The sequence below is a fragment of the Trachurus trachurus genome (genome assembly GCF_905171665.1).
Source record: "Trachurus trachurus genome assembly, chromosome: 20".
NCBI classification, from domain to species: Eukaryota; Metazoa; Chordata; class Actinopteri; order Carangiformes; family Carangidae; genus Trachurus; species Trachurus trachurus.
The window spans coordinates 20,295,854-20,316,208 of record NC_139911.1 but is presented as its reverse complement, the minus strand read 5'-3'; the positions used below and the strand labels follow the sequence as shown (position 1 = coordinate 20,316,208).

Here is a 20,355-nt window from a genome sequence, read left to right as displayed (position 1 = left end):
ACCTTGTAATTTGTGTTTTTTCCTCTCTATATAATATAACATGTACATACATAGCCATAGACACAAGGCGCGGGAAGAGAAACATCACACTTGTGGTTTCGAGTCAAATGTCTCAGCTGCTAAATTGGATTTCCATTCATGTTCCCTTCAGGATAAACGTGTGAGTGTGTGTGAATGGGTGAGTGTGATGTACTGTAAAGTGCTTTGGGTATCGTTTCAGGTATAGTAAAGTGCTATATAAATACAGACCATTTACCATTAACCATAAACAAAAACAACTTCATCAGGTCTAAATTTCAAATTGTACAACAATTTGGTTTAGGATAAAATGTTCACAGAATTTATGCCATTCCCATTAGTTGTTTTTTGAACGAGCATGCTAACACACTTAACTACATGGTGAACATTACACCTGTGAAGCCTCAGCGTGTTAGCATGTGAGTGGAAGTGTTGATGAGCCCTGGTTGTTTTGTTTGTGAATTTTCATTTGATCAAATTGGAGGAGCTATTTATGAGACTGAGCATCCAGGTGAAATTTCATGCCCATATGAATAGGAACCCTAATTCAATGTCCACTTTAGTCACTCAAGACAACAGTAACAGCAAGAGGAAATAGAAAAGGCAAGATCTCATTTTAATTTCAAAATGAAGACTACATTTTATGATAAGCACAATTGAAACTGTCTCCACCTGCTTTGCTGAAAGGAAAATCTTTGCTCTAATCTTTGCTTTCTAAATCCTGTGTCCCTCATGCAGAAATAGTTAAAGAAACTCACCTCTCGAGCTGTAATACTCTGCAGACTTCCATTTCATGGCCAGTTAAAAATGTTATGAAAAACTACTGCTCATACACCAATGTCACGGTTCTTTTCTTTTCCTTTTCTTTGTATTTTCATATCAAGAGGCCGCAAAGCGTATGTGATTATCAATTTGAGATAGAATGGCATGAATTTTTTCACCACAATTGTTTTCATTCTTACCGCATGAGTAAGTGCAATCCCCTTTTCTTTTTTTTTTCTCTAACTCCTCCACATCCCAACGGAGGTTCTTCTGCGTCAGGGGGAATAACGGCTGCTGAGATGGTGAAAGTTGTGAACATAAACGCTGTATACAATTTAACACATGAACTCAAACGCTGTCAGGGTGTCAGGCATTTCAGCAGACGTGGACATGTGGTTAATGGTCTAAATTATATGGGTATTGAAGTCGGTTAATGCCCCGAGGAGCGGAGAGGCTTTCACTTCATCACTTCACTGAGAGCTGTAATGGATTATTTGGATTATCAGGCCGCGGAGGGTATATTAAAGAAGGCTGATCTCAACTTTGATCTCGCAACTTGACAACGATGCGTTGTTCCAATAGGGGCAATTTGTTTACATAGCTGATTTCTTTTTTCTTTAACAATGAAGAGGTTGCCCATCTGTGTTGTGTTCCCTCGGGGACTAAGAAAGCCTTTGAATCGCACACACCTGTTTACGTTGTGCACACCTGGTCTGAACAAGTTAATGAGTGCCAAAAGCTGCTGCAGGGCGAGGAGATATGTGAAACTGCTGTCGTGTATAGTCTCCATTAGCACACAGCGATGGGTTTTTGCAACCCGGTCATGACAGTAAACCGAGTGCAGCGTGTTGCTTCCATAGTTCAAATTATTATATTTTTTTTGTTTATCTGTCGAGTCTCAAGAGGGAGCTGGGAAATATATTTAAGACTCACAACCTTTAACATGACTGTAAACAGTGTGCGACTGCAGCTCGAGCTCTGGGACTCATTATTGCCGCGCTCGCTGCCACGGAGCCACAACGTTCAACAGAAGCGGTGCACATCATTTCGATCATTTCGAGCGCCGTAGTTTCAACTCATCACTGCTGCCACTTTATGCTTTGGATTTTTAGACACATTTGTTCATTTGCACTAAGTAGAGGTGTCAAAACGTGGTATATGTGTCTATCACATAATGTTTTTATGGTGTATTTGCCTGAGGGTGCAGCTTTATGGCAGGTTTACCTCGTACCTCCTAACACCTTGATGTATGGGTGATATATGCAGCCACGTTCACATTTGAGTCAGTAAATGTCACATCAAACTAAGGGGTAAAAACGAGTTTATATCCTACGAGCGTTTTTTAAAAAGTAACTCGGTCTGTAATATATTCTGCCTTTATGAATTTCAAATCAATGTGGGTTTATATATAAGTCATTTGTTATTGGCTGCTGCCAGCAGGGCTTGTAATTTCCCCTGGCATGACTTCAGACAGAATCCTGATGGCGGTCTTGATGGGCCTTAATGGAAGTTCAGTGGAGAGAATGGACTGAATTTGCATGTTGACAATGGATGGGAAAGAAACAAGATAATGACAGTACTTTAGCTGTTTCCCCGATCAGAGCCTGGATCCTCCAAAGTCCACATCTATAAAACAAATGTCACTACAGGCTGATGTAGACAGCCCTCTAGATAAAGAAGCTCTGGGTAGAGACAGGATATGTTTCATTATCCTGCACTAGTGTCCAAGTGAAGTCTTTAAAATTGAAGAAAAATACACTGATGGCCCATGCATGCCCTCCATTTAAACACAGTTGTGATGTGATGCAACTATCAACAGGAAGCTGTCGCAATTTCCAAAATAACATTGTGGTTAAGGTCTGGTTGGAATTAGACACTAAACCAACTCGGTTAGGAGGATCATGATTCATGGTCATGATTTCAATTAAAACTATTTGAATAAAGTTCGGGAATCGTTGTGGTTTTGATTAAAATAACCATTATGTTGGGGTTAGAGGGCATCTGTCATCATGGTTAAACAATGAAGACTTGGTTAATGCTTAGGAAAGACTGTACTCATGGATTAAAGAATCCTTCAACCGTTGGTTGGAAACAGGATGTGAACAAGGCCTCTCCTTCATGTCTTAGTGACTCATCGATTGACCTCGACCCTCTAATACCACTAATTTTCCCTGGACAGTGACGCAACAGACTGCAGATTCATGGCCTGAGAAAAATATGAAAATTAGATGAATCATGAGCTATGGCCTTTGCAGTCTTCTCATCCCAACATTTAAGCAGCTATTTTGAACCGGCATGTTAGACAGCGCCCCCGTCTCCAGCACGGCTCATTCCTCCAGTAAAGGCCACAAATTTGGAGGAGCTGTTGAGCCGAGGCTGTTTTTGGCAGCTCGCAGGGGCCTTGTGGTGATGACTTACACTTCATGTGGGCGTTTCCTTTAATTTATTCATGATTACTGGTCTGTGATTTCATAAATCAAATATGTGTGACACGTAATAAGCTATGGCCTTTTTGTGGATATCGGACCAAACTAAATTCTCAGATTGTTGATTGCTTCATTTCAAAACTTTTTAGAGTTGAGACTTATATATGGATATATCTTGTATGTGCTATACCCAGGTTACTGTAGGAGCCTCTATAGTAGGTGACTGATGTAAATGTGAATCATGGAACTCAGGAATTAAGTCTACTGTTTGATCTTGATATTAGCTGTACTCTATTGTACGTAGAACAAACGGAGGGATGTTTGGTTTTATTCCTGAGTTCATTTCACCGTCTGCAGCTTGTGTCAATTTGTGTATACAGTACAGACTGACAAATCCACTCATTATTTGACATAAGGCCACCTGCCATGTATGCTCATATATATCAAGTTATCACACTCTTATTTTTTTTTCCAGTTTAGTTCAGTTTATTTGATTAGCATTTCTTCATTCTTATTTTTAAATCACCTTTTTGTGTGTACTGTATAAGAACTTTACATTTAAAGAGTGATAACTCACTTTCCTCAAATTGCCTCTTGAGATAAAATACAAGCCTCTTTAAACTCAGACATCACAAAACCTCTTCCAGTTTACCTCATGTACTTACACTTTGTAGACCGTTGGAAAAACAATCCCAACGATTAACTTGGAAACGTCTGAGTTGATGAGGAGCGCCCGAATGCATCATTAGTTTTAGTCTGCGAGGATAAACTGTCTCAATTGAGGAAGAGACGCAGGTTAAACCTCACCTCCAGATGCAGCCTCGGAAATGAAACTCGGCTTGTAAAAACCCTCTTCGGTGTTGTTAGCAGGTGATTGCGTTTGCTAATTCGTTCTGGTCCTGTTGCTCATCTCTCGACAGCTTCATCTTTTATTTACAACACTAGGTTGGTGTCGCAGGTGCAGACCAACATGAGGGAAGGGAGGGGGGTGGGGGTCAACAATGTTCTCAGTCTCCCGGACGAATATCTGCTTTTGTTTAATACCAACTGGCATTTTGCAGATTACCTAAGATTATCACCTGGACTATAGTCTGCATTTATATGAGTGATATTAATTAAAACACCCACGCGCGATTGCATATAAAGTCAATGTTTGGCAGTGTGTGCATGTGCAGAATAGCAATCAAAAAAAGAAAGCCTCTATGCATCAACTGATTAAGTTGTTCACACAAAATGAAGCCACTTACTCCAACTGCACAAGTACACACCCACGCACACACACGCACACACCCACCCCTACTGTGGAGGATATTTTCAATTAATCAGGCTCCCTCATCAATAATGCATCACCCCTGCAGCCAGTCACTCTTCTTTAGCCATTTAATGAGGCAGCTCAGCCAGAGGGACACCAACCACGCATTACTCCTATTATAGTCAATGCTCAGGAGCAAAGCCACTGTGACCACAGCCGGTTATTAAAGTAATGCCATCATTTGTGCCTCAGAGTTAAATCAAAAACCTGTCAGACGCTGTTTGCGAAAGGACACAACTGACAATAAGTAAACACCCCGGGAGCCTTCGCGCCGCCGAGTCGTCGTCTCACACAGACGCCGAAAAACCACAGGTTGTTAAAAATCTACTGCTGGAATTCAAGGGACCAGAAGAGCGATGAATTATTAAAAACCAACTTTGCAGTGACAGAGTAGAACGTCCCGGTTTGATCCAGTTTTTTTAATGTTAAATTGCAATTCAGATTTTTAAGATGCAACCCTCAAAGTTAGGAGAGCGGCTGCCAAGAATAAGCTCCAAACAAATCTGTGAGCTTACACGTACATTCTGTGAAAAGTTTGCAGTGTATAGTCTCTAAATGAGGTGTGTTCAAGAGCCTCAGCATTTAGTGCATCTTATATCATTTTGGCTTTCATGGCCAGAAAGTGAGTAAGTATGAGATGAATTGGGATAGCTCTAAAGTAAACTTCAAAAAAAAATATTCTGGCAATGGAGCAACATCCATTAGGTTCCTATTTCCTTTGGTATCTCTGATTCATTTGGTGATAAACAAACATTACTTTGGTATTTTCCAGTTAATTTGTCTGCAGCCATTACACAAGACAAGAGCGTTGCCTGCAGTTTAAAGTCAGACTCTGGTGCTAGCTCAGCTCTCCAGTCCTCTACTCCCTCTCACTGCTGTATGATAATTAAAAAGATTTGTGAGCAACTTTTCACTCAGGTGGAAACATTTTTAAACATCAAGTAGATGAGTCTTTCAGTCTGTTTGCATCACCGGTCACGTTTGACTCCAGTTGTGTCCTTCCACTGACTTTTTATTGTTTTGGTTAACAATACAGCCATGTCTTTACAAAAAAGCATTTCCTACCATTCTAAATGTTCCACAACTGTCACATCCATACACTGCAAAAAATGTCCGTAGAAATTACGGTAAAAAACAACATATAAAAAAACCGTAAAATCAAAAATAGTATATCACTGTAGTAAATACATTGAATTACTAAATCAAGTATCAACTTTAAATTTTACGGTCTTACTAAGTAGAAAATATGGAATTTTACTGTGAATGTTGTAAAAAGTTTGCAAAATTCACGGTAAAATACCGTAATGTCACAAGCGTGTAATTACCCTAAAATTGACGGTATCATTCTGTCTGAATTACAGATTTTGATGGTGTTTACGATTAAATTTACGGTACACAACCATTAAATCATACCATCATTTCTATAGAAAGTAGAATGTTAAAAAGTATGGTAGGGCAACACATCAGGACAGGCTGTGGTCACAGTTAAGGGGCATTGTTCGGGCCGATGCGAAGCACTTAATGCAATAGAAAAACTAGGCTTAGCAGGCAAAACACAGTGAATTAAGATAAGATTAGGGGAACTATGCAAGTTCCACTGTTTTGCTAACCCTCCTCGCCATGTGCATTTATTTTCCACTAAGCTGGCGAGAGAGCAATCCATGGAGTGGTGAATAATATATGATGTCACAATGTGTATATTTGTGTAGTCTTATCTGTCATAAACAAGAGATTATGGGTTACGGGGCGCGTTCGTGTCACGGCTGAGACGAAAGCTGGGACACCGGGTCGGAGGCACCGATCTTGTAAGGTTGGTTTTCGGTCAAGAGAAGCTACGTGGAAGAAGAGCCTCCATTCTCCACGTAACAAGTGACAAGTCAGTTATTTAACCATCACAATTACTCTGAAGCTGTTTAATTAAGGTAAAAATCTTGCATAGTTCATCTCTAACCTGCACCTTTGTTCCTTCTTTTATTTGTAGACACAATGACAAACTAAGATTCCTGGAGCTGGAGCTCTACTTGATTAGTTCAGTGCAGTGAAACCTTTCGCATGAATGTTGATCTCATTGCTACTCATGACGTACAGTGGCCATGAGGTACAAAACACAACAATGAAAACATTGCATGAAACTGTGTTTTGTTCTTGCGAGTTCTTTGATGAAGACATTTTATGTGGAATGTTGTTTTTTTCTCCTTTGCTATTATTTCCGCACTGTTGTGTTTTCCACCTCAAGGCCGTTGCAGTTTCCTGAGGACACAGGCAAACAAATCGCTGACCAACTCATAAAACCATTGCCCTTGTAATGTGAATCGTGGTTACAGATGCTCTTTAGTGGGATGTTTTTTTTTTACTATTTAATTTGTAACTGGGGGGACTGTATCCACAAGAAGACAGGATGTGGTGATGCAGGCTAAAATCACTGCATTATCATCTCTAATCTAAAGATTCACTGTGGGACAAGCAGCGGTGATTAATTTGAGAATACTTTCTTCAACCTGATCTTCACGGCCTGTCTTTAAGAGCGGCCATATGCCAAAATATAGTTTTAAAATGATGCCAATTCTGTGCTTATCCAATACGTATTGTCATGTTGGTTATTTTTAGCATTACAAACCCAGGGACAGCTTTCTTCTGCAATCTCAATCCACCTTTATGTCTTGCTTGCAATGTAGGACAACTGAACACCGTCAACTACCATACATCACCTCACTGCTGCACCTCGCACTGTATCACTCTGCTGATTTTAACTCTCTCTATCCTACAGACAAAGTATGATGTAGTTTCAAATTTAAGTTAAAGCAGAAGTAAGTGATATATTTGTGTTAATATAAGTCTTAAATAGTTATATCTTCCGACAGCAATCACTTACATAGAGTGTTTGGACTGAAACACGGGTCTCTCAGTCCCTCTGCTCTGCTCTGAGCCGAAGAGAAAACATTTATCGTATCCTACAGTTTTTATCCAATGAGGAGAGAGAACGGCATGCAGGGCTGTGTGTGCAGCCAAGGAACGCCGTGAATGTGGTGACGTAGGGACGAGGACTGTTATGGTGCGTTCAAGGAAACTCGTATTTTTCCGACCATGAAGTCGTACCAGTTCGATCTGGTACGAGTTCACCGGTCGGAAGTTACGAGTGGCCGTTATAGTGACTTTCACCGGTAAAACAGGTCGGAAAAACACGAGTGGGTTGCCTGGAACGCTACAAAGTCGTAAGTTGTGACTTGAAGCTGTAATTTACGATTTCAAAAGCCTGCCTGGAACGCAGCATTAGCGAAAACGACCGGACCACTCACTTCTGCTTTAAGGAACAAAATACTAAATACAAAATGATAAATATTATATGAGTAGTGTCTCTACTAGAGTGTCTCTGCAGTTACCACCATGACTGCAATTATTCCAATTGTTCATGTATTTATTACAAAAATAAATCTTAACAAAAATAAATCGCATTTTACAATATGTTAATTTGTGTGTAATTAATTGCATGCTTTTGTACAGGGGGAAATGAGGCCCGTTGACTCATTTTTGCCTCCACGCATGTTAATCTGGCCGTGGCTGTAGTGCACAAAGTGTCCTGTTTCCCTCCACAAGACACAGACCTAAGCACTTTTTGCAGACTGAAATAGATAAAGCCGAACCTGGTGTCTCCTGAGTTCGTCCTGTACCCTTCTGGTCATTTTATCCTGTGACAGAACAGGTCATCAAGGACAATTTAACAGTTGGTATAGCCTACAAATCATCATCACTGTGTCCCGGCCAAGATGACACTTCTTACCATCACCCCGTACAAGGTGGTTACACCTCTTTGTGTCGGTTCTGTTTCTTTTTTTTTTTTTTTTTTCATTTCGTCTGTTTGACCTGAAACAACTGTGACATATTGTTTCATGAATTGATGTACAGAGGAGTTAAATCCCCTTTAAAATGGCTCTCCAGAGAAGTGGTACTGTTGTCCTGCATGGCCTTGTACCACTCTCTATAATTTTCTACTGTCTCCCCGCTCATATATATATATAAATATATATACAATTTTTTATTTTTTTTCTGGAGCAGCCTATGAGGGGCGATCTCTAAGGAACACAACCATATGAGCAGAGACTCTGACCATCTGGCTTTCTCTGCAGCTAAAACTCACAGGGGATAAGAAAAGAGTGACAAATGTCCCTCATCTCCCGCCGCCTGTCAGTGTCAAGATGTCTCTTTCAAAAATAAAACTGTTGTGGTAAGCTGTACAGAGCCAATAAAGTGATACTTTTTTTTCTGTTTTTGTTTTTTTGAAGAAAAGAAAAGAAGGTCAGCAGCACAGGGGAAAAGCAAAAAAAAAAAAAAAGAAACTCACTTTGAGTTTGTATTCTTGGACTGACTCCAGAAGTACAGTCAGCCACACTGGGTGGGACAGTTATGGGAAAGGGAGTGATATAAAATCTGTGTGTGAGTCTAATGATTGGCTTATCTCTGAAGCTCACAGTGCAGGTCTCCTGTTAATTCATTTTGAAAGGGAGTAGCTTTCCAATTCTGCGCCGTCAAAAGTCTGTGAGACGAGAATATGTAAGTGAGGAGAAGAAATCCTGCGTTTGGTTATTTCATTTCTAAAGACTTTACAACAAGCTGTTGCTCTGCTGTAATTTCCAAGGCACACTGTGACCAATGTCATAGGGACCATTACTCCTCCTCAAGACATAAATTCCACTAATTAGAGATCAATGACTCATGCTTTATGTAATTAGGCCGAATGGGACGCCCCCACAAAACTCAGACATATATTCATCTTCTCTTTTTTTGTTCTATCTCCCCTATCACTTCTTTTGTGTATAACATAAAACATGAAAATGATCCCCTCGGTAGACATGCCCTGCCTAGACATGGCTCAGGGGAGCAGTGGCCGCGGCAGCACTCTGACAGCCGGGTTATGGTTTCTGGGTCCCAGTAATGAAGGACTACAGAGTGTGTCATCCAAGAAACGGGCCTCTACCCCGTCTGTCTGTTGGCGAGCCAGCTGGATTCAGTCCTCCACCTCAGAATAACACCAGGCCTCAAACGCTGTAGCACAGCCACCCTTTGCTTTAACAGGCAGAAACAGCTCATTAAATCACAACAGTGGCTAACCCTTTCCATAACAGAATCGACAAACTCACATTAGTCGGACAACAGCTAAATCACTCGGTCCATTTTGTGCGTGTGTGTTTTTTTTCTCCCTTTTATCTCTTTTTCCAGCTCACACATTCATTCTGCTCTTGTTTTTTTCTTTTTTGCACAGTTAGCAACCACGGTGGTGGAAACAGGAGAAACAGAGGAGCCTCTCTGCTGCTACTGTACAGTGGCTCGGTTTCCCGGAGTCAGCGAGCTGTTTCAAACTGTCCATGATATCCAGAACAAGAGAGGGGATTAACCAAAATGTCAAGAGAGACGAGTTAAGCTGACAGGATATTGGTTTATACTGAAGGGGTCTCACTTTCAAAGTCAAAAAGTCAGAAACTTCTCTGAGCGACGTCTTCGCTCTGAACGTTGTGTCATATCGTCAAGCAGAGAAAATTCAATTTCTACAGACTTTCATTTGACTTTCAGAGAAAAAGAGTTATGGTCAAAGAAACTCTTATAAGCTTTTGGCACCAGAGTATACACTGCACTAAAAATGTATGTTTGCAAAATAAACAAATGGAGGGAAATACGACGGAAATGCGCCAAGGACCTTGGAAAGACGTTTTACACACAAATCCCCAGAGAGCACAATGTTTCTATTAATAGTCCAGCTGAGCAGTTATCTCATTTTGACAAATTCGGCTGGATATCACATTTTCTGTGACAATATCAAAAGGGAAAACTGGCGGTAAAAGACAATGTAAAGCCTTTAGGAGAGTTCTGATATACAACAGTGAGGCTGGCCTAGTACAGAGTATCTGCCTGCAGCGATATTCAAAATGATTTCCCTGTGCTATAAGACCAGACTGGGCTTCATTAGCAGTTGCCGCTGTCCTTTATTGGCACAGAATTTCCCATTTTCACTACAGAAATGAGTTGCCAACAGCTGCAAATTGACAATGCGCCATATTTCCTCGCAAGTCATCTCTTATTAATAGCAATTCTTCAGGATCCGCACCTCCCCGTATCCAAACACAGCAGTGTCATCAGCAGGTAAATTTGAACAGTGGGATCTGAGGACTTCACAGGCATTGTTTACCACTGTGGAAATGACTAAATATAGGGGAGGAGTGGCATCGCCAGCTGCTTACACCTTGTCTATAAAGGCTGAATATACGTCCCAAGGCTCTCCTCTGTCATCTGAAGGACACGCTCGCATCACGCCATGCGCATCAAATTCACATTGAAGTTTTTAAAAACTCTTAACAATGGTGGTGTTGCTCTCCATTAGCAGGCTAATTCTCCGGCACAATAGACTTATACAGTATCGATGATTACTCCTCTCCAGAATATCAGGCTGCTCTCTGACTGATGGTGGCTGCACCAAAGGTTAATTAATGAGCAGTGGCAGGAGCGATGGCTGCCGGCGAGGGAGAGGCTCTCCGGGGACGCAGACTCACCAGTGGTGAAAGATAAAGGTGGAACAGGGAAGGGTATGACTACTCAGCTGAAATTGAGTCCCCCCTTTCTATCTGGATAACCTCCATGTATTTAATAGTCTGAGAAAGCTACTTGATCACTTACCCAAGCTGTGCTGCATGGAATTAGATTATAATGCAGCTTTTTCATCACTTTCCCTGTGAAACCTTATTTCATGCAATGATTGTGTATTGGTTATCAAAAATCAGAGATAATCTATGAGGCAACCTTCCGTCTTAAATTAGTTCTGCGAATCTGCTTCTTGTGATCAGACATCAAAAGGTTTCCACAAAGCGCTTGCATTTGTCTTTCAGTGCAGCAGGCGTCTGCAGTGTTATTTTCAGATGGGAAATCAATTCTATGGAAACACGCGCTGACATATAGTCTGCAGAGCGACATTAAATTTAATTGGTGGAGATTATCCATGCAGACTTAAACTTAATGTGTAGACTCGCCTAATTGGCTCTTTATGTGCTGTCCTGTTAAAAAGCCTAATGAGAAAGAAGGTCTGTGTCTAAAAAATATGATTACTGCTTTCATATAAGGAAATGTATCAGTTTCATTAAAGGTTCATAAATAACTGACTTACTCAGTAATGATATTATAATTAAGTATTATACTGACAAGTCAAGTATAAATAATTCATATGAAGTAATAAGTTTCATCCTTTACATCCTAAATAAAGGTTGGCTATTGGAAATATATTGGCTTCATTTATGCCAGTAGCTTTATTAAAGCAACAGTAAAAAGTTTTATATTACATACATATATATTCAAATTAAAATATTAATAGTAATTGATTGATTATCCTTCAGGGCTAGAAACATCATTGCAGTTAGGTATTAATAAAATATTGCTATCTTCAGGCTTACTGATCATATTCAAGGTTCCTCTTTCCACAACTTGGAACGACTTTTAACACAGTATGAAAAGCGACAATGATTTATGATACAGTATGACTGAGTATAAGTTAGCGTAAAAAAAAAACACCTAAGTAAATGCACTCATTTAGTTTCCACCACTGGCGGCTGTATGAAGACAAATGATTAAGATTTTTTCACAACCTGGCAACCCAAACATGATCAATACTGGCTCAACATCTTTAAATAATTAATAAACCATTAATAAAGCAACAACTAGTACAGGCTACATTAAGTCGTTGCATCAGAATGGATAATATAAAATCTAATATTAGCCTCATAGTAGCTCCTGAGATGCTTCACCTGTTTGTAGAAGGTTAAACTTTAAAGTATTGATACTGGGATTATTTATGCACCGATATTTCCATTCAATTCACTCTGAGACTCGGAATGAATCAAAATAAGTCTGCATGCTTCACAGCCAGCGAGGGCAACTCTAGACTTGTAGAAACCTCCCTTCTAAAGCATTTGCCTGAGGTTTTTTTTTTTGCGGTGAATAATGTGCCTCTGCATAGAAGGATTAGAGGACCCTGCCAAGCATTGGAGTGTTACAGGAGGGATCAAGAACAAATGAGTAATGAAATGACTGACTCATTGAGACCGTTCTGAAACATGAGATGCGGCATGTGCTCTTTCGGAGCCTGCTCCTGTTAAGTTCCCGTCGCAGTCGGAGCATGACAGAAGAATTTCCTGACATGTTTTTAATTGTTGGCTCCTCCTTGTCATGCACGTCATCCGTATAAGCAATTAGGCGTCTGTCATCCGTGTCTAATAAAATGGAGACTTCGCCGCTGCATAATTGTGGCAGCTCGCAGGCATTTGCATGAGTAGACGTTTTGACTAGTGAGTTAGCCGGCGACCGCACTAGAAAGACAGCATCTGCAAATTAAAATATATGTCCTGGCTTTTGTTATGATAGATAATAGCCAGTTTAACATGAGTTTAATGACAATATCTGCAGCTAACGAGGACCGATGTTATATAACATGCCACCAGCTGTTATCACAGCGCAAGATAATTCACTACACCCAAACAAAGGCTGGTTGCCAATATATTTATGAATTTATTATTTTCCTTACATCATCTCCACCTCCTGCTCCAGAGCCCACAGAAAGCCGTTGTAAAGAAATGATTGTAATTCAAGGCCACAGAAGCAAGGAACCATATCCCCACGAGCAAATACAAAACAGAGTTGGTAACAGGATTGCAACACCAAAGTGAAAGCATGTCTGCCAAGTCTACACATTCAAAGACCACAAACATCAAACAGGTTTTTCAGGCAGTCAAGGGTTTCAGTGTTCATAGAGAAAAAACAAAAACAAACAGGACTGTTTCTAGCTGAGAGAAGATGGATATTTCCAAAATGGCCACAGTATGTTATTTTTTTTTGTATATATCTTTTTTTTCTTTTTGCATACAGATGCAATGGAGAGTCTATAATCGAGTGCATCATGTGCATGTTATGTGTGATCCATTTACATTTACAGAAATGTTCAAGCAAGACAGCATCAAAGGTTACTGAAGAGTGTAGTGTACATTTCTGCCCGGGCCAAAGAGCAATAACATCACATAGTAGAAATGCCCTCTTCTTTTTCTCTCTTTTTTTTTTTTTACACTTTAGCTATACTTAATATTCATCCCCCTTTAATCCACTGCTCACTGAACTCTTTCAAGACAAAGGCCCCAAAAGATCATCCAATATCTGATTGACCACAGCGAGAAATGGAAACTTGTGCTGTCTTGAGTTTCCTCCAGGCGTTTCTAGTGAAGCCAGCACAGCAATACAACACAGGATAAGCCTCAGTTGTGGCATTTTGCAGATTAATATGAGTAGCTGAAGGGGATGCTTTGGAAATTGCTTTGACTAGAAATATGTCAAGGCTGACAGTTTTTGTTTTTTTTTCCTTCCAGTTTGATCCCCATTAAGCACTTCCCTCTGATCTAATTCAATAAATGCCAATGGGAGTTATAATAATCATATTCATTTCTGATCCTTTGGGATATGTGTCTTTGGAACCCATAAATACTTCTAGACATAACATCTTCAGAGGTTTATATGTCTTCAGAGGTTTAAGATTCCCAAGCTAATCAAGTACATACAGTAAAAGTTAGCTATGGAAAATGCACTGAATCCCACATACAATCAAATGAGTCTCTGTGAAAGTGCTAAGCCATCAAACCATCATGACATCTTTGAGTTTCAAATAAAGTCCCTTTACTGGTGCGATGAATCTACAATCCACATCATTTACATGTCTGGATCATAACAATAAAGCACGGCCTTCGTCCTATAGCCCTCTGCTTTGCTTTGAGTCTATACATTGCAGCATGTTTTTATCCATTTTTTTTTGTTTTACAATTTTAAAGGGAAACACTCAAAAGTTCAGATATTAAAATTCATGACAGCCAAATTATTTTCCCGAAGCTACAAACTAGAAACCATGACTGTCAATAAATACGAGTCCTATTTCATAATGAGCTTCATCTGTTCCAAATCAGTAAATATCCCCCCTCCCCATCACACCACAAACATAATCCCTGTAATAACAGATATGAATTTTGCACAAACATCTTCCTGACATCACAGATTAGCGATTGGGGAGGGGGGGGTTCTTATATTTCATCTCTTACTAAGAGTCATAGTAAATAGTCTTTACCGAGAGCTGTTCTACAAAGCCGCTGTAACACAAAACTTGTGCAGAAACTCAGTGGCGTCCCTCTGCATGTAAAACAGCAAAGGTCTAAAGTCTCACTCAATAAAAAGAGCGCTAGTGTGAAGAGGTGCTGTGGGGAAAAGAGTAATACCAGAAGCTCCCTTCCACTTATCTGAATGTAAAATCTTCCTCTCTCACCAACATCTGCTGTAGTCAGTACAACACCTTATACACCCAAACAAATACGACCAACAGAAAGAAAAACTTTTAACAACACAGACATAATGCTACCCAGTTTTTCCTCAACTTGTAACATCATCTTTTTTTAAAGTAATGTCAGTGCAAAAAAAAAATCTTTTACAGAACTCTGACAGCTACAGTAAACAAGACAGCCCAACGTCAGCTGACCAGCAGCAGTAGGTTAACTGGTAAACCTGGCGTAACCCAACCTCTTCATCACACTCCCACACACGTCCTCTATTAGTCTGACGTCCTTTCGGGGCATTTTTTGTCTCCAGGCGTTAATATTGGCTGGTGAAATGTCTCCTTCATACATGAGATTGTACAGGTTCGTGGACGTGGTGAAAATGAGCTGGTTGAGGGCTTGAGGTGACACCGGCACCCCCAGAAATGTGTGTATGCTTTCCGCCGTCTCCTGCGGAAAGTTGACCACATCCTCAAACCTCACTTGGAGGTAGGACTCCTCGGGGAGGCCCTCGCTGACCCTCAGCACTGCTGCGGTGTGAGCCAGCCACAGATGAGCCAGTATCAGGACCGGGTTGGTCTCCGAACGGGAAAGCAGCCTCTGGATTATTTTAAACTCGGGCGCCACACTTGGGCACCCATCCTTGACAGCATCCTCCTTGAATATCAAGGAAAGGTGCTGGGGGATGTTTTTAAGAGAATAAAGGCTGGGCTTGCTGTTATAAACCATTAAATAAATCCACGCTCGAGGGTCCCTCAACAAGTAGATTGTCCTCAAGGAGGGTCCCACCGCCTCCTGGAGGAAAGGCAGTTTGAGAGCCCAGCTTCCACTGCGCATGTTGAGGACGACCCTCGCATCGGGGTACTCCACGACGTGGCGTCTCATCTCCCTAATGTACTCCGCATCTCTGTCAAGACTGGCCCTCAGTTTGCCCTTCAGCTCAGATGCCGGCTCCCTCCTTCTGGATCTTTTCTTTCTGTCTCTGGAGGGGCCGACCCTCTGCGGTTGTTTGACCCTGCTGCCCTCCACCAGCTGAATATTCTGCAAGTGCAGCTTGGTGTTGTGGACCAGCGAATGCAGCCAGCCCTGAATAATCTTAAACCGTCCGTGCACGGCGTCTGACCTTGACCACTCGCAGGCGTCGACCAGAGAGTCAAACTCAAACTCAGTCTCGGGAATATCCACGTGCTCGGTGGGAACCCTTATGTAAACAAAGTCTGTGTTGTTGTAGAAAAGATGCTTGAGGATTTCCGATCCCGAACCTGGAAGGGTTGTTATGACGACAGTGGGGAGAGGGAGTCGGTGCTGCTCGTACAGTCTGATTTGTTTGTTTACTTCGCTTTTGGCACCCGCACCTTTCCATTTTACCCCACAGAGAAGCTGATCGCAGCTGTTAGACACAAACAGCAGCTCTGCTATCCACAGAATGAGTACAGAGAGCAGGGCGTAACGCATCAGCCTGCTGAAGCAGACATAAAACTTTCTCTGCATGGTCAGAAATCCGATGGCCACGCAGAGAACGACCCCTGCTATCACATTGACGGTGAAGCCAAAGTCAAACAGCTGATTATCACTGCTGATTTGTTTGGGGATGAGTTGAGTCCCAAGGCCGTATCGAGTGATTTGATATCTATCCTCAACTTTACAGTGACCTCCAAATCCTAAATAATTCAACCTTGCCCCAATGTCTTTATAGTTTGTAGCTATGGACACTATTCTCTCTGTATTATTTATGGTTAAAGACAGCCTCACCCCATTTTTGCTGTTATCCACGAACCTACAGTTGGACACTTTGACATACGGCCCGTGTAAGACATAAGCTACTCTGCTGACTGTGCCTGTCATTGGGAAAGTGACGTTGACATACTGAGTCCATCTCTTCTTAAACTCAGCGGCCTGCTCTGCCTCCTGTATCCTGGTATCGGGGCTGTGACCCTGTGTGTCGAACCAGAACATTTTATAATGAGCGTCCCAAACGTCCATCATTGCGCCGTTGTACTTGTCCATGAATCTGAAAGGGACGTATTTAAAGTCAATGTCGAGGTTGTGGAAAAAAGCGCTGAGCGACTTCACAGGTGAGTCACCCCACTTCTCCACATGGTCGAGCACCAGCAACGTCTGAGAGTTGAGCAGAACCAAGGCCCTGAACACGCTCTTTAGTCTCATGGCGGGGGAGTAAGCCGACACGGCCTCCCCGCTCACAAACATGGTGTCCCTGTGGGAGGAGGCCACGATCACCTCCCCTCGAGCATCGCCCACCCCCTCATCAGTCCAGCGCAGCCACTTGGCGCACTCCCCCAGCTGACCCTCCCATGGACTGTTACACTGACTGGTAGGAGAGGGGCTGAACACCAAAACGTTATTTAGATAGCTGTACTTTGGGCCATAAAGTGCTTCAGATACAAACACCTGTCCATTAGGAGCAAAGGTGAAAGAGTTCTGGTCTGGGTGCTCGTGACCGGGGTTAAAGCTGTTCCAGCCGTCCACCCAGGAGTACGGCTTGTCATGGACTATATCATAGACTGCCCGGCCACCCAGCCTGCCAGACTTAAACGAGACAAAAGTATTACCCTGTCCGTTGGGCAGCCCCGCTCCGTACGTAACCACACCCCAGTTTGAGAAAATATGCATCCTCGCCTTGCCAAAATTGTGGGGAGGCTGCGGTGTGAGGTGGGAGTTGTACCAGATGTATTCTGTGTGAAGTGTGGCCCAGCGCTGGGCAGATGACTGCCCCATGGGGCCATCCTTGGGTCGGTGCTTTCTAATCTGCTGAGCCAGCCAGTTCCCCGTGCCGTTCCTCATGACGAATGTGTCGAGGAAGACGAGCTGGCTCTCGGGCCCGTAGAACCAGTTGTAGTTGGAGTCGGCGATGCCAACTGTCCTCTGAAAGCCTGGCAACAGAGTGGCGTAATAAAACCAGTAGTGTCCCCGCAGCCAGTTGTTTTGCATGTTGTCGATGCCGAAGTGCCGCTGAGCCAAGAAGACGTACTGTGTGATGGACTTTGCTGTGTAGCTCCCGTAGGCTACTCCCTCATCCAGGGAGCCATCCACGATATGATTTAGGAGGAACATAGTTTTCTCCATGTAGTTCACTGCCACTTGTTTCCAGATCATTGACTCTGGGTCATCATGCGAGCCAACCACGATTGCACCAGTCAGGATGGCTAATATGTTAGTAGTCTGATGATTCTGGAGATACTGTTTCCCCCACCCTCTGTACTTAGAGAGCTCGTACAGCTCTTCTGTCTCAGAGCGAATTTTCTTAAGGTAAAGATCTCTCCTGTGCGCATCTAGCTGTGAGTAAATGAAGTCATAAGCAGTAGCAAAACCAGTGAGAGAGTGTGCCATGGGGACCTCGTCGTTCGGGGCGCTGGTCACCTTCCAGTCGGGGTACTCAGCCATCCTATCCATAAACTTGATAAGAAACTGCAGGGCCGCAGAGTCCTCTGGGCACAGCAGGCAGTAGAGAGCCAGGGGAGGCAGGTTGTTCCCATAAATCTCATTCCACTTGCTTGTAAACTCCTCATGTTTCACAGGGGGCATGTAAAAGGGGACATTAGACAACATGGTGAGCACAGCCGCCCGGATGACTTTAAAAATGTGACTGTGGGTGGTGGAGGACCTTTGCCTCAAGTGCAGCACATCCTCTTGCTTAAAATATAGGTTCGGATGGGAATCAGCAGACTGGACTTTCCATCGCTCAGCAGCTCCGTCCTGTGAGAGCTTGACCTGCAGCAAGTCATCTGTGAAAATGTCTTTGTCCGTGGCGTTGAAGACCCCCGAGAAAGCAGTCCCCACTGCGAACAGTGGCAGTAAAAACACAGAATACACAACCCAGTTAACTGCCATGTTGCCCGGCATCTGTGAATACATCTTATGGGATGTCAAAATGAAGCAGCTGATTGTTTTCTTCCTTTAAAATGTTCACAGAGAGTCCCATAACTTGAGTTATGTTTTTCAAAATAAAAGTCCAGGTAGGATACATTTGTTAGGGGTGTAATAGTCCATAAAATTGATATTTCATAAGCCAGTATAGTGCAATATCAAAGTCTCATGCATGATAATGAAGAAAAGAGAAAATAAAAACTTTACTGCACTGTCCACATCCACTTGTAGCAGTTTGTAAAAAGCAATAAAGCATCACATTATATATAGAGAGATATCTGCTGGGAAAATGTTTCTGTTGTGTTTTTGAATTAAATCCAAGATTTTCAGAGGGGGGAAAAAATATTAGTCTTATTCCTGCATGTCTGCCTCCGTCCTCATAGTGATGCGTGTGCTCGTGAAGACTGGCATCTCCCTCCTCGCGTGCGCCAGTAACTCATATTGATCTCCTCCCCAAAACATTTCCTCTCGGACAAACATCAGTCAGCCCCAGTCTGTGTCCGGTCCAATCACAGCCACCCAGAGGCTCCGTGTGCAGCCCGACCGAGCCGCAACATCCATGGACATGGAGCTCAGCAAACAACGCATCTCCGCAGACAACATCGCTCCGTCTCCCCGCTGCAGAGACTCCAAACTGCCCGCTGCTTAAAACTGCACATGCTGATCGAGAAACTGCTCCGTGTGCATTGTTAATTAAATCCAGTTATGTTTTTTTTTTCTTTTTCTTCTTCTTCCAGCTTTATGTTCTTCTCGCTCCACCTTTTATCTTCCGCGATCAGTCTACGGTGAAGTCCGAGCAGAGGAAAGTTGCCGTCACTCCTCAAGTATTCAAAGAATGACACATTTTTCCCATTGTCCGCAGGAAACAGTAAATCAGCCCTGGAGAGTGGCGGATATTCCACGTGTGAATCTGCTCTGAATGTAGAGATTTGCCTGTATCCGTTGTCGTCTGACACACACACACACATACACACACAGTCAGGCGGCGCGCGCGCACACTCAAGCAGTGCAGCTGTGTACGTGTGTAATCTCCGGACGCGTCTCCGTTGTGTCCTCCCGACTGTTCAGCACAGGCTGTTTGATTGTTTTCCCGCACTGGATGGAAAATTTCCGTCGTACCAACTGTAGAGGGAGCCGTGACTTCAGAAGCCCAGCCTCATGGAGTGGGAAGGCTGAATTTTCATTTCACAAAACCCTCTCTCTCACACACACTCTCTACCTCTCTCTCCCTCTCCCTCCCTCCCTCTCTCTGCACACTCTGGACTGATCTCAGCCCACCTTTGCTTCCTGGTTTCCAACAGATATTCATAAAAGTGAATAGAAGGGAGGCAATTAGCCGAGGGAAGGAGGAACAGCAGTGTATTAATAACAATAAAAGCAACATGGTGAGGGACAATATCCGATTGACTTCACTTAAAAGTTCTCAACGTGAAGCTCTGCTGCCCTGCAAAGCCACAATTACCCTTACCCAGCTGGTAACACTTGAATGAATATGTATGTAGTTGCGGATCAAAGTATTAAATTATAAACTGGACAAGAAAGCTGAAGACGAAAAAGAAAAACAAAAGTATGAAGGGTTTTCCATGCTGATTGATTAGGTTTTATGAAATGAATG

At 42.5% G+C, this 20,355-nt stretch overlaps 1 protein-coding gene across 1 annotated transcript; it reads right to left on the bottom strand.

Annotated features, from left to right (window-relative positions):
* Positions 1-15,071: 15,071 nt before the first annotated feature.
* dselb (dermatan sulfate epimerase like b) lies at positions 15,072-18,728 on the bottom strand (the record flags this gene model as incomplete). The annotated part of the gene is made up of 1 exon (XM_083995174.1): positions 15,072-18,728. One exon carries the CDS (start codon positions 18,726-18,728, stop codon positions 15,072-15,074), a length of 3,657 nt encoding a protein of 1,218 aa, XP_083851300.1.
* Between the last annotated feature and the right edge of the window lie 1,627 nt (positions 18,729-20,355).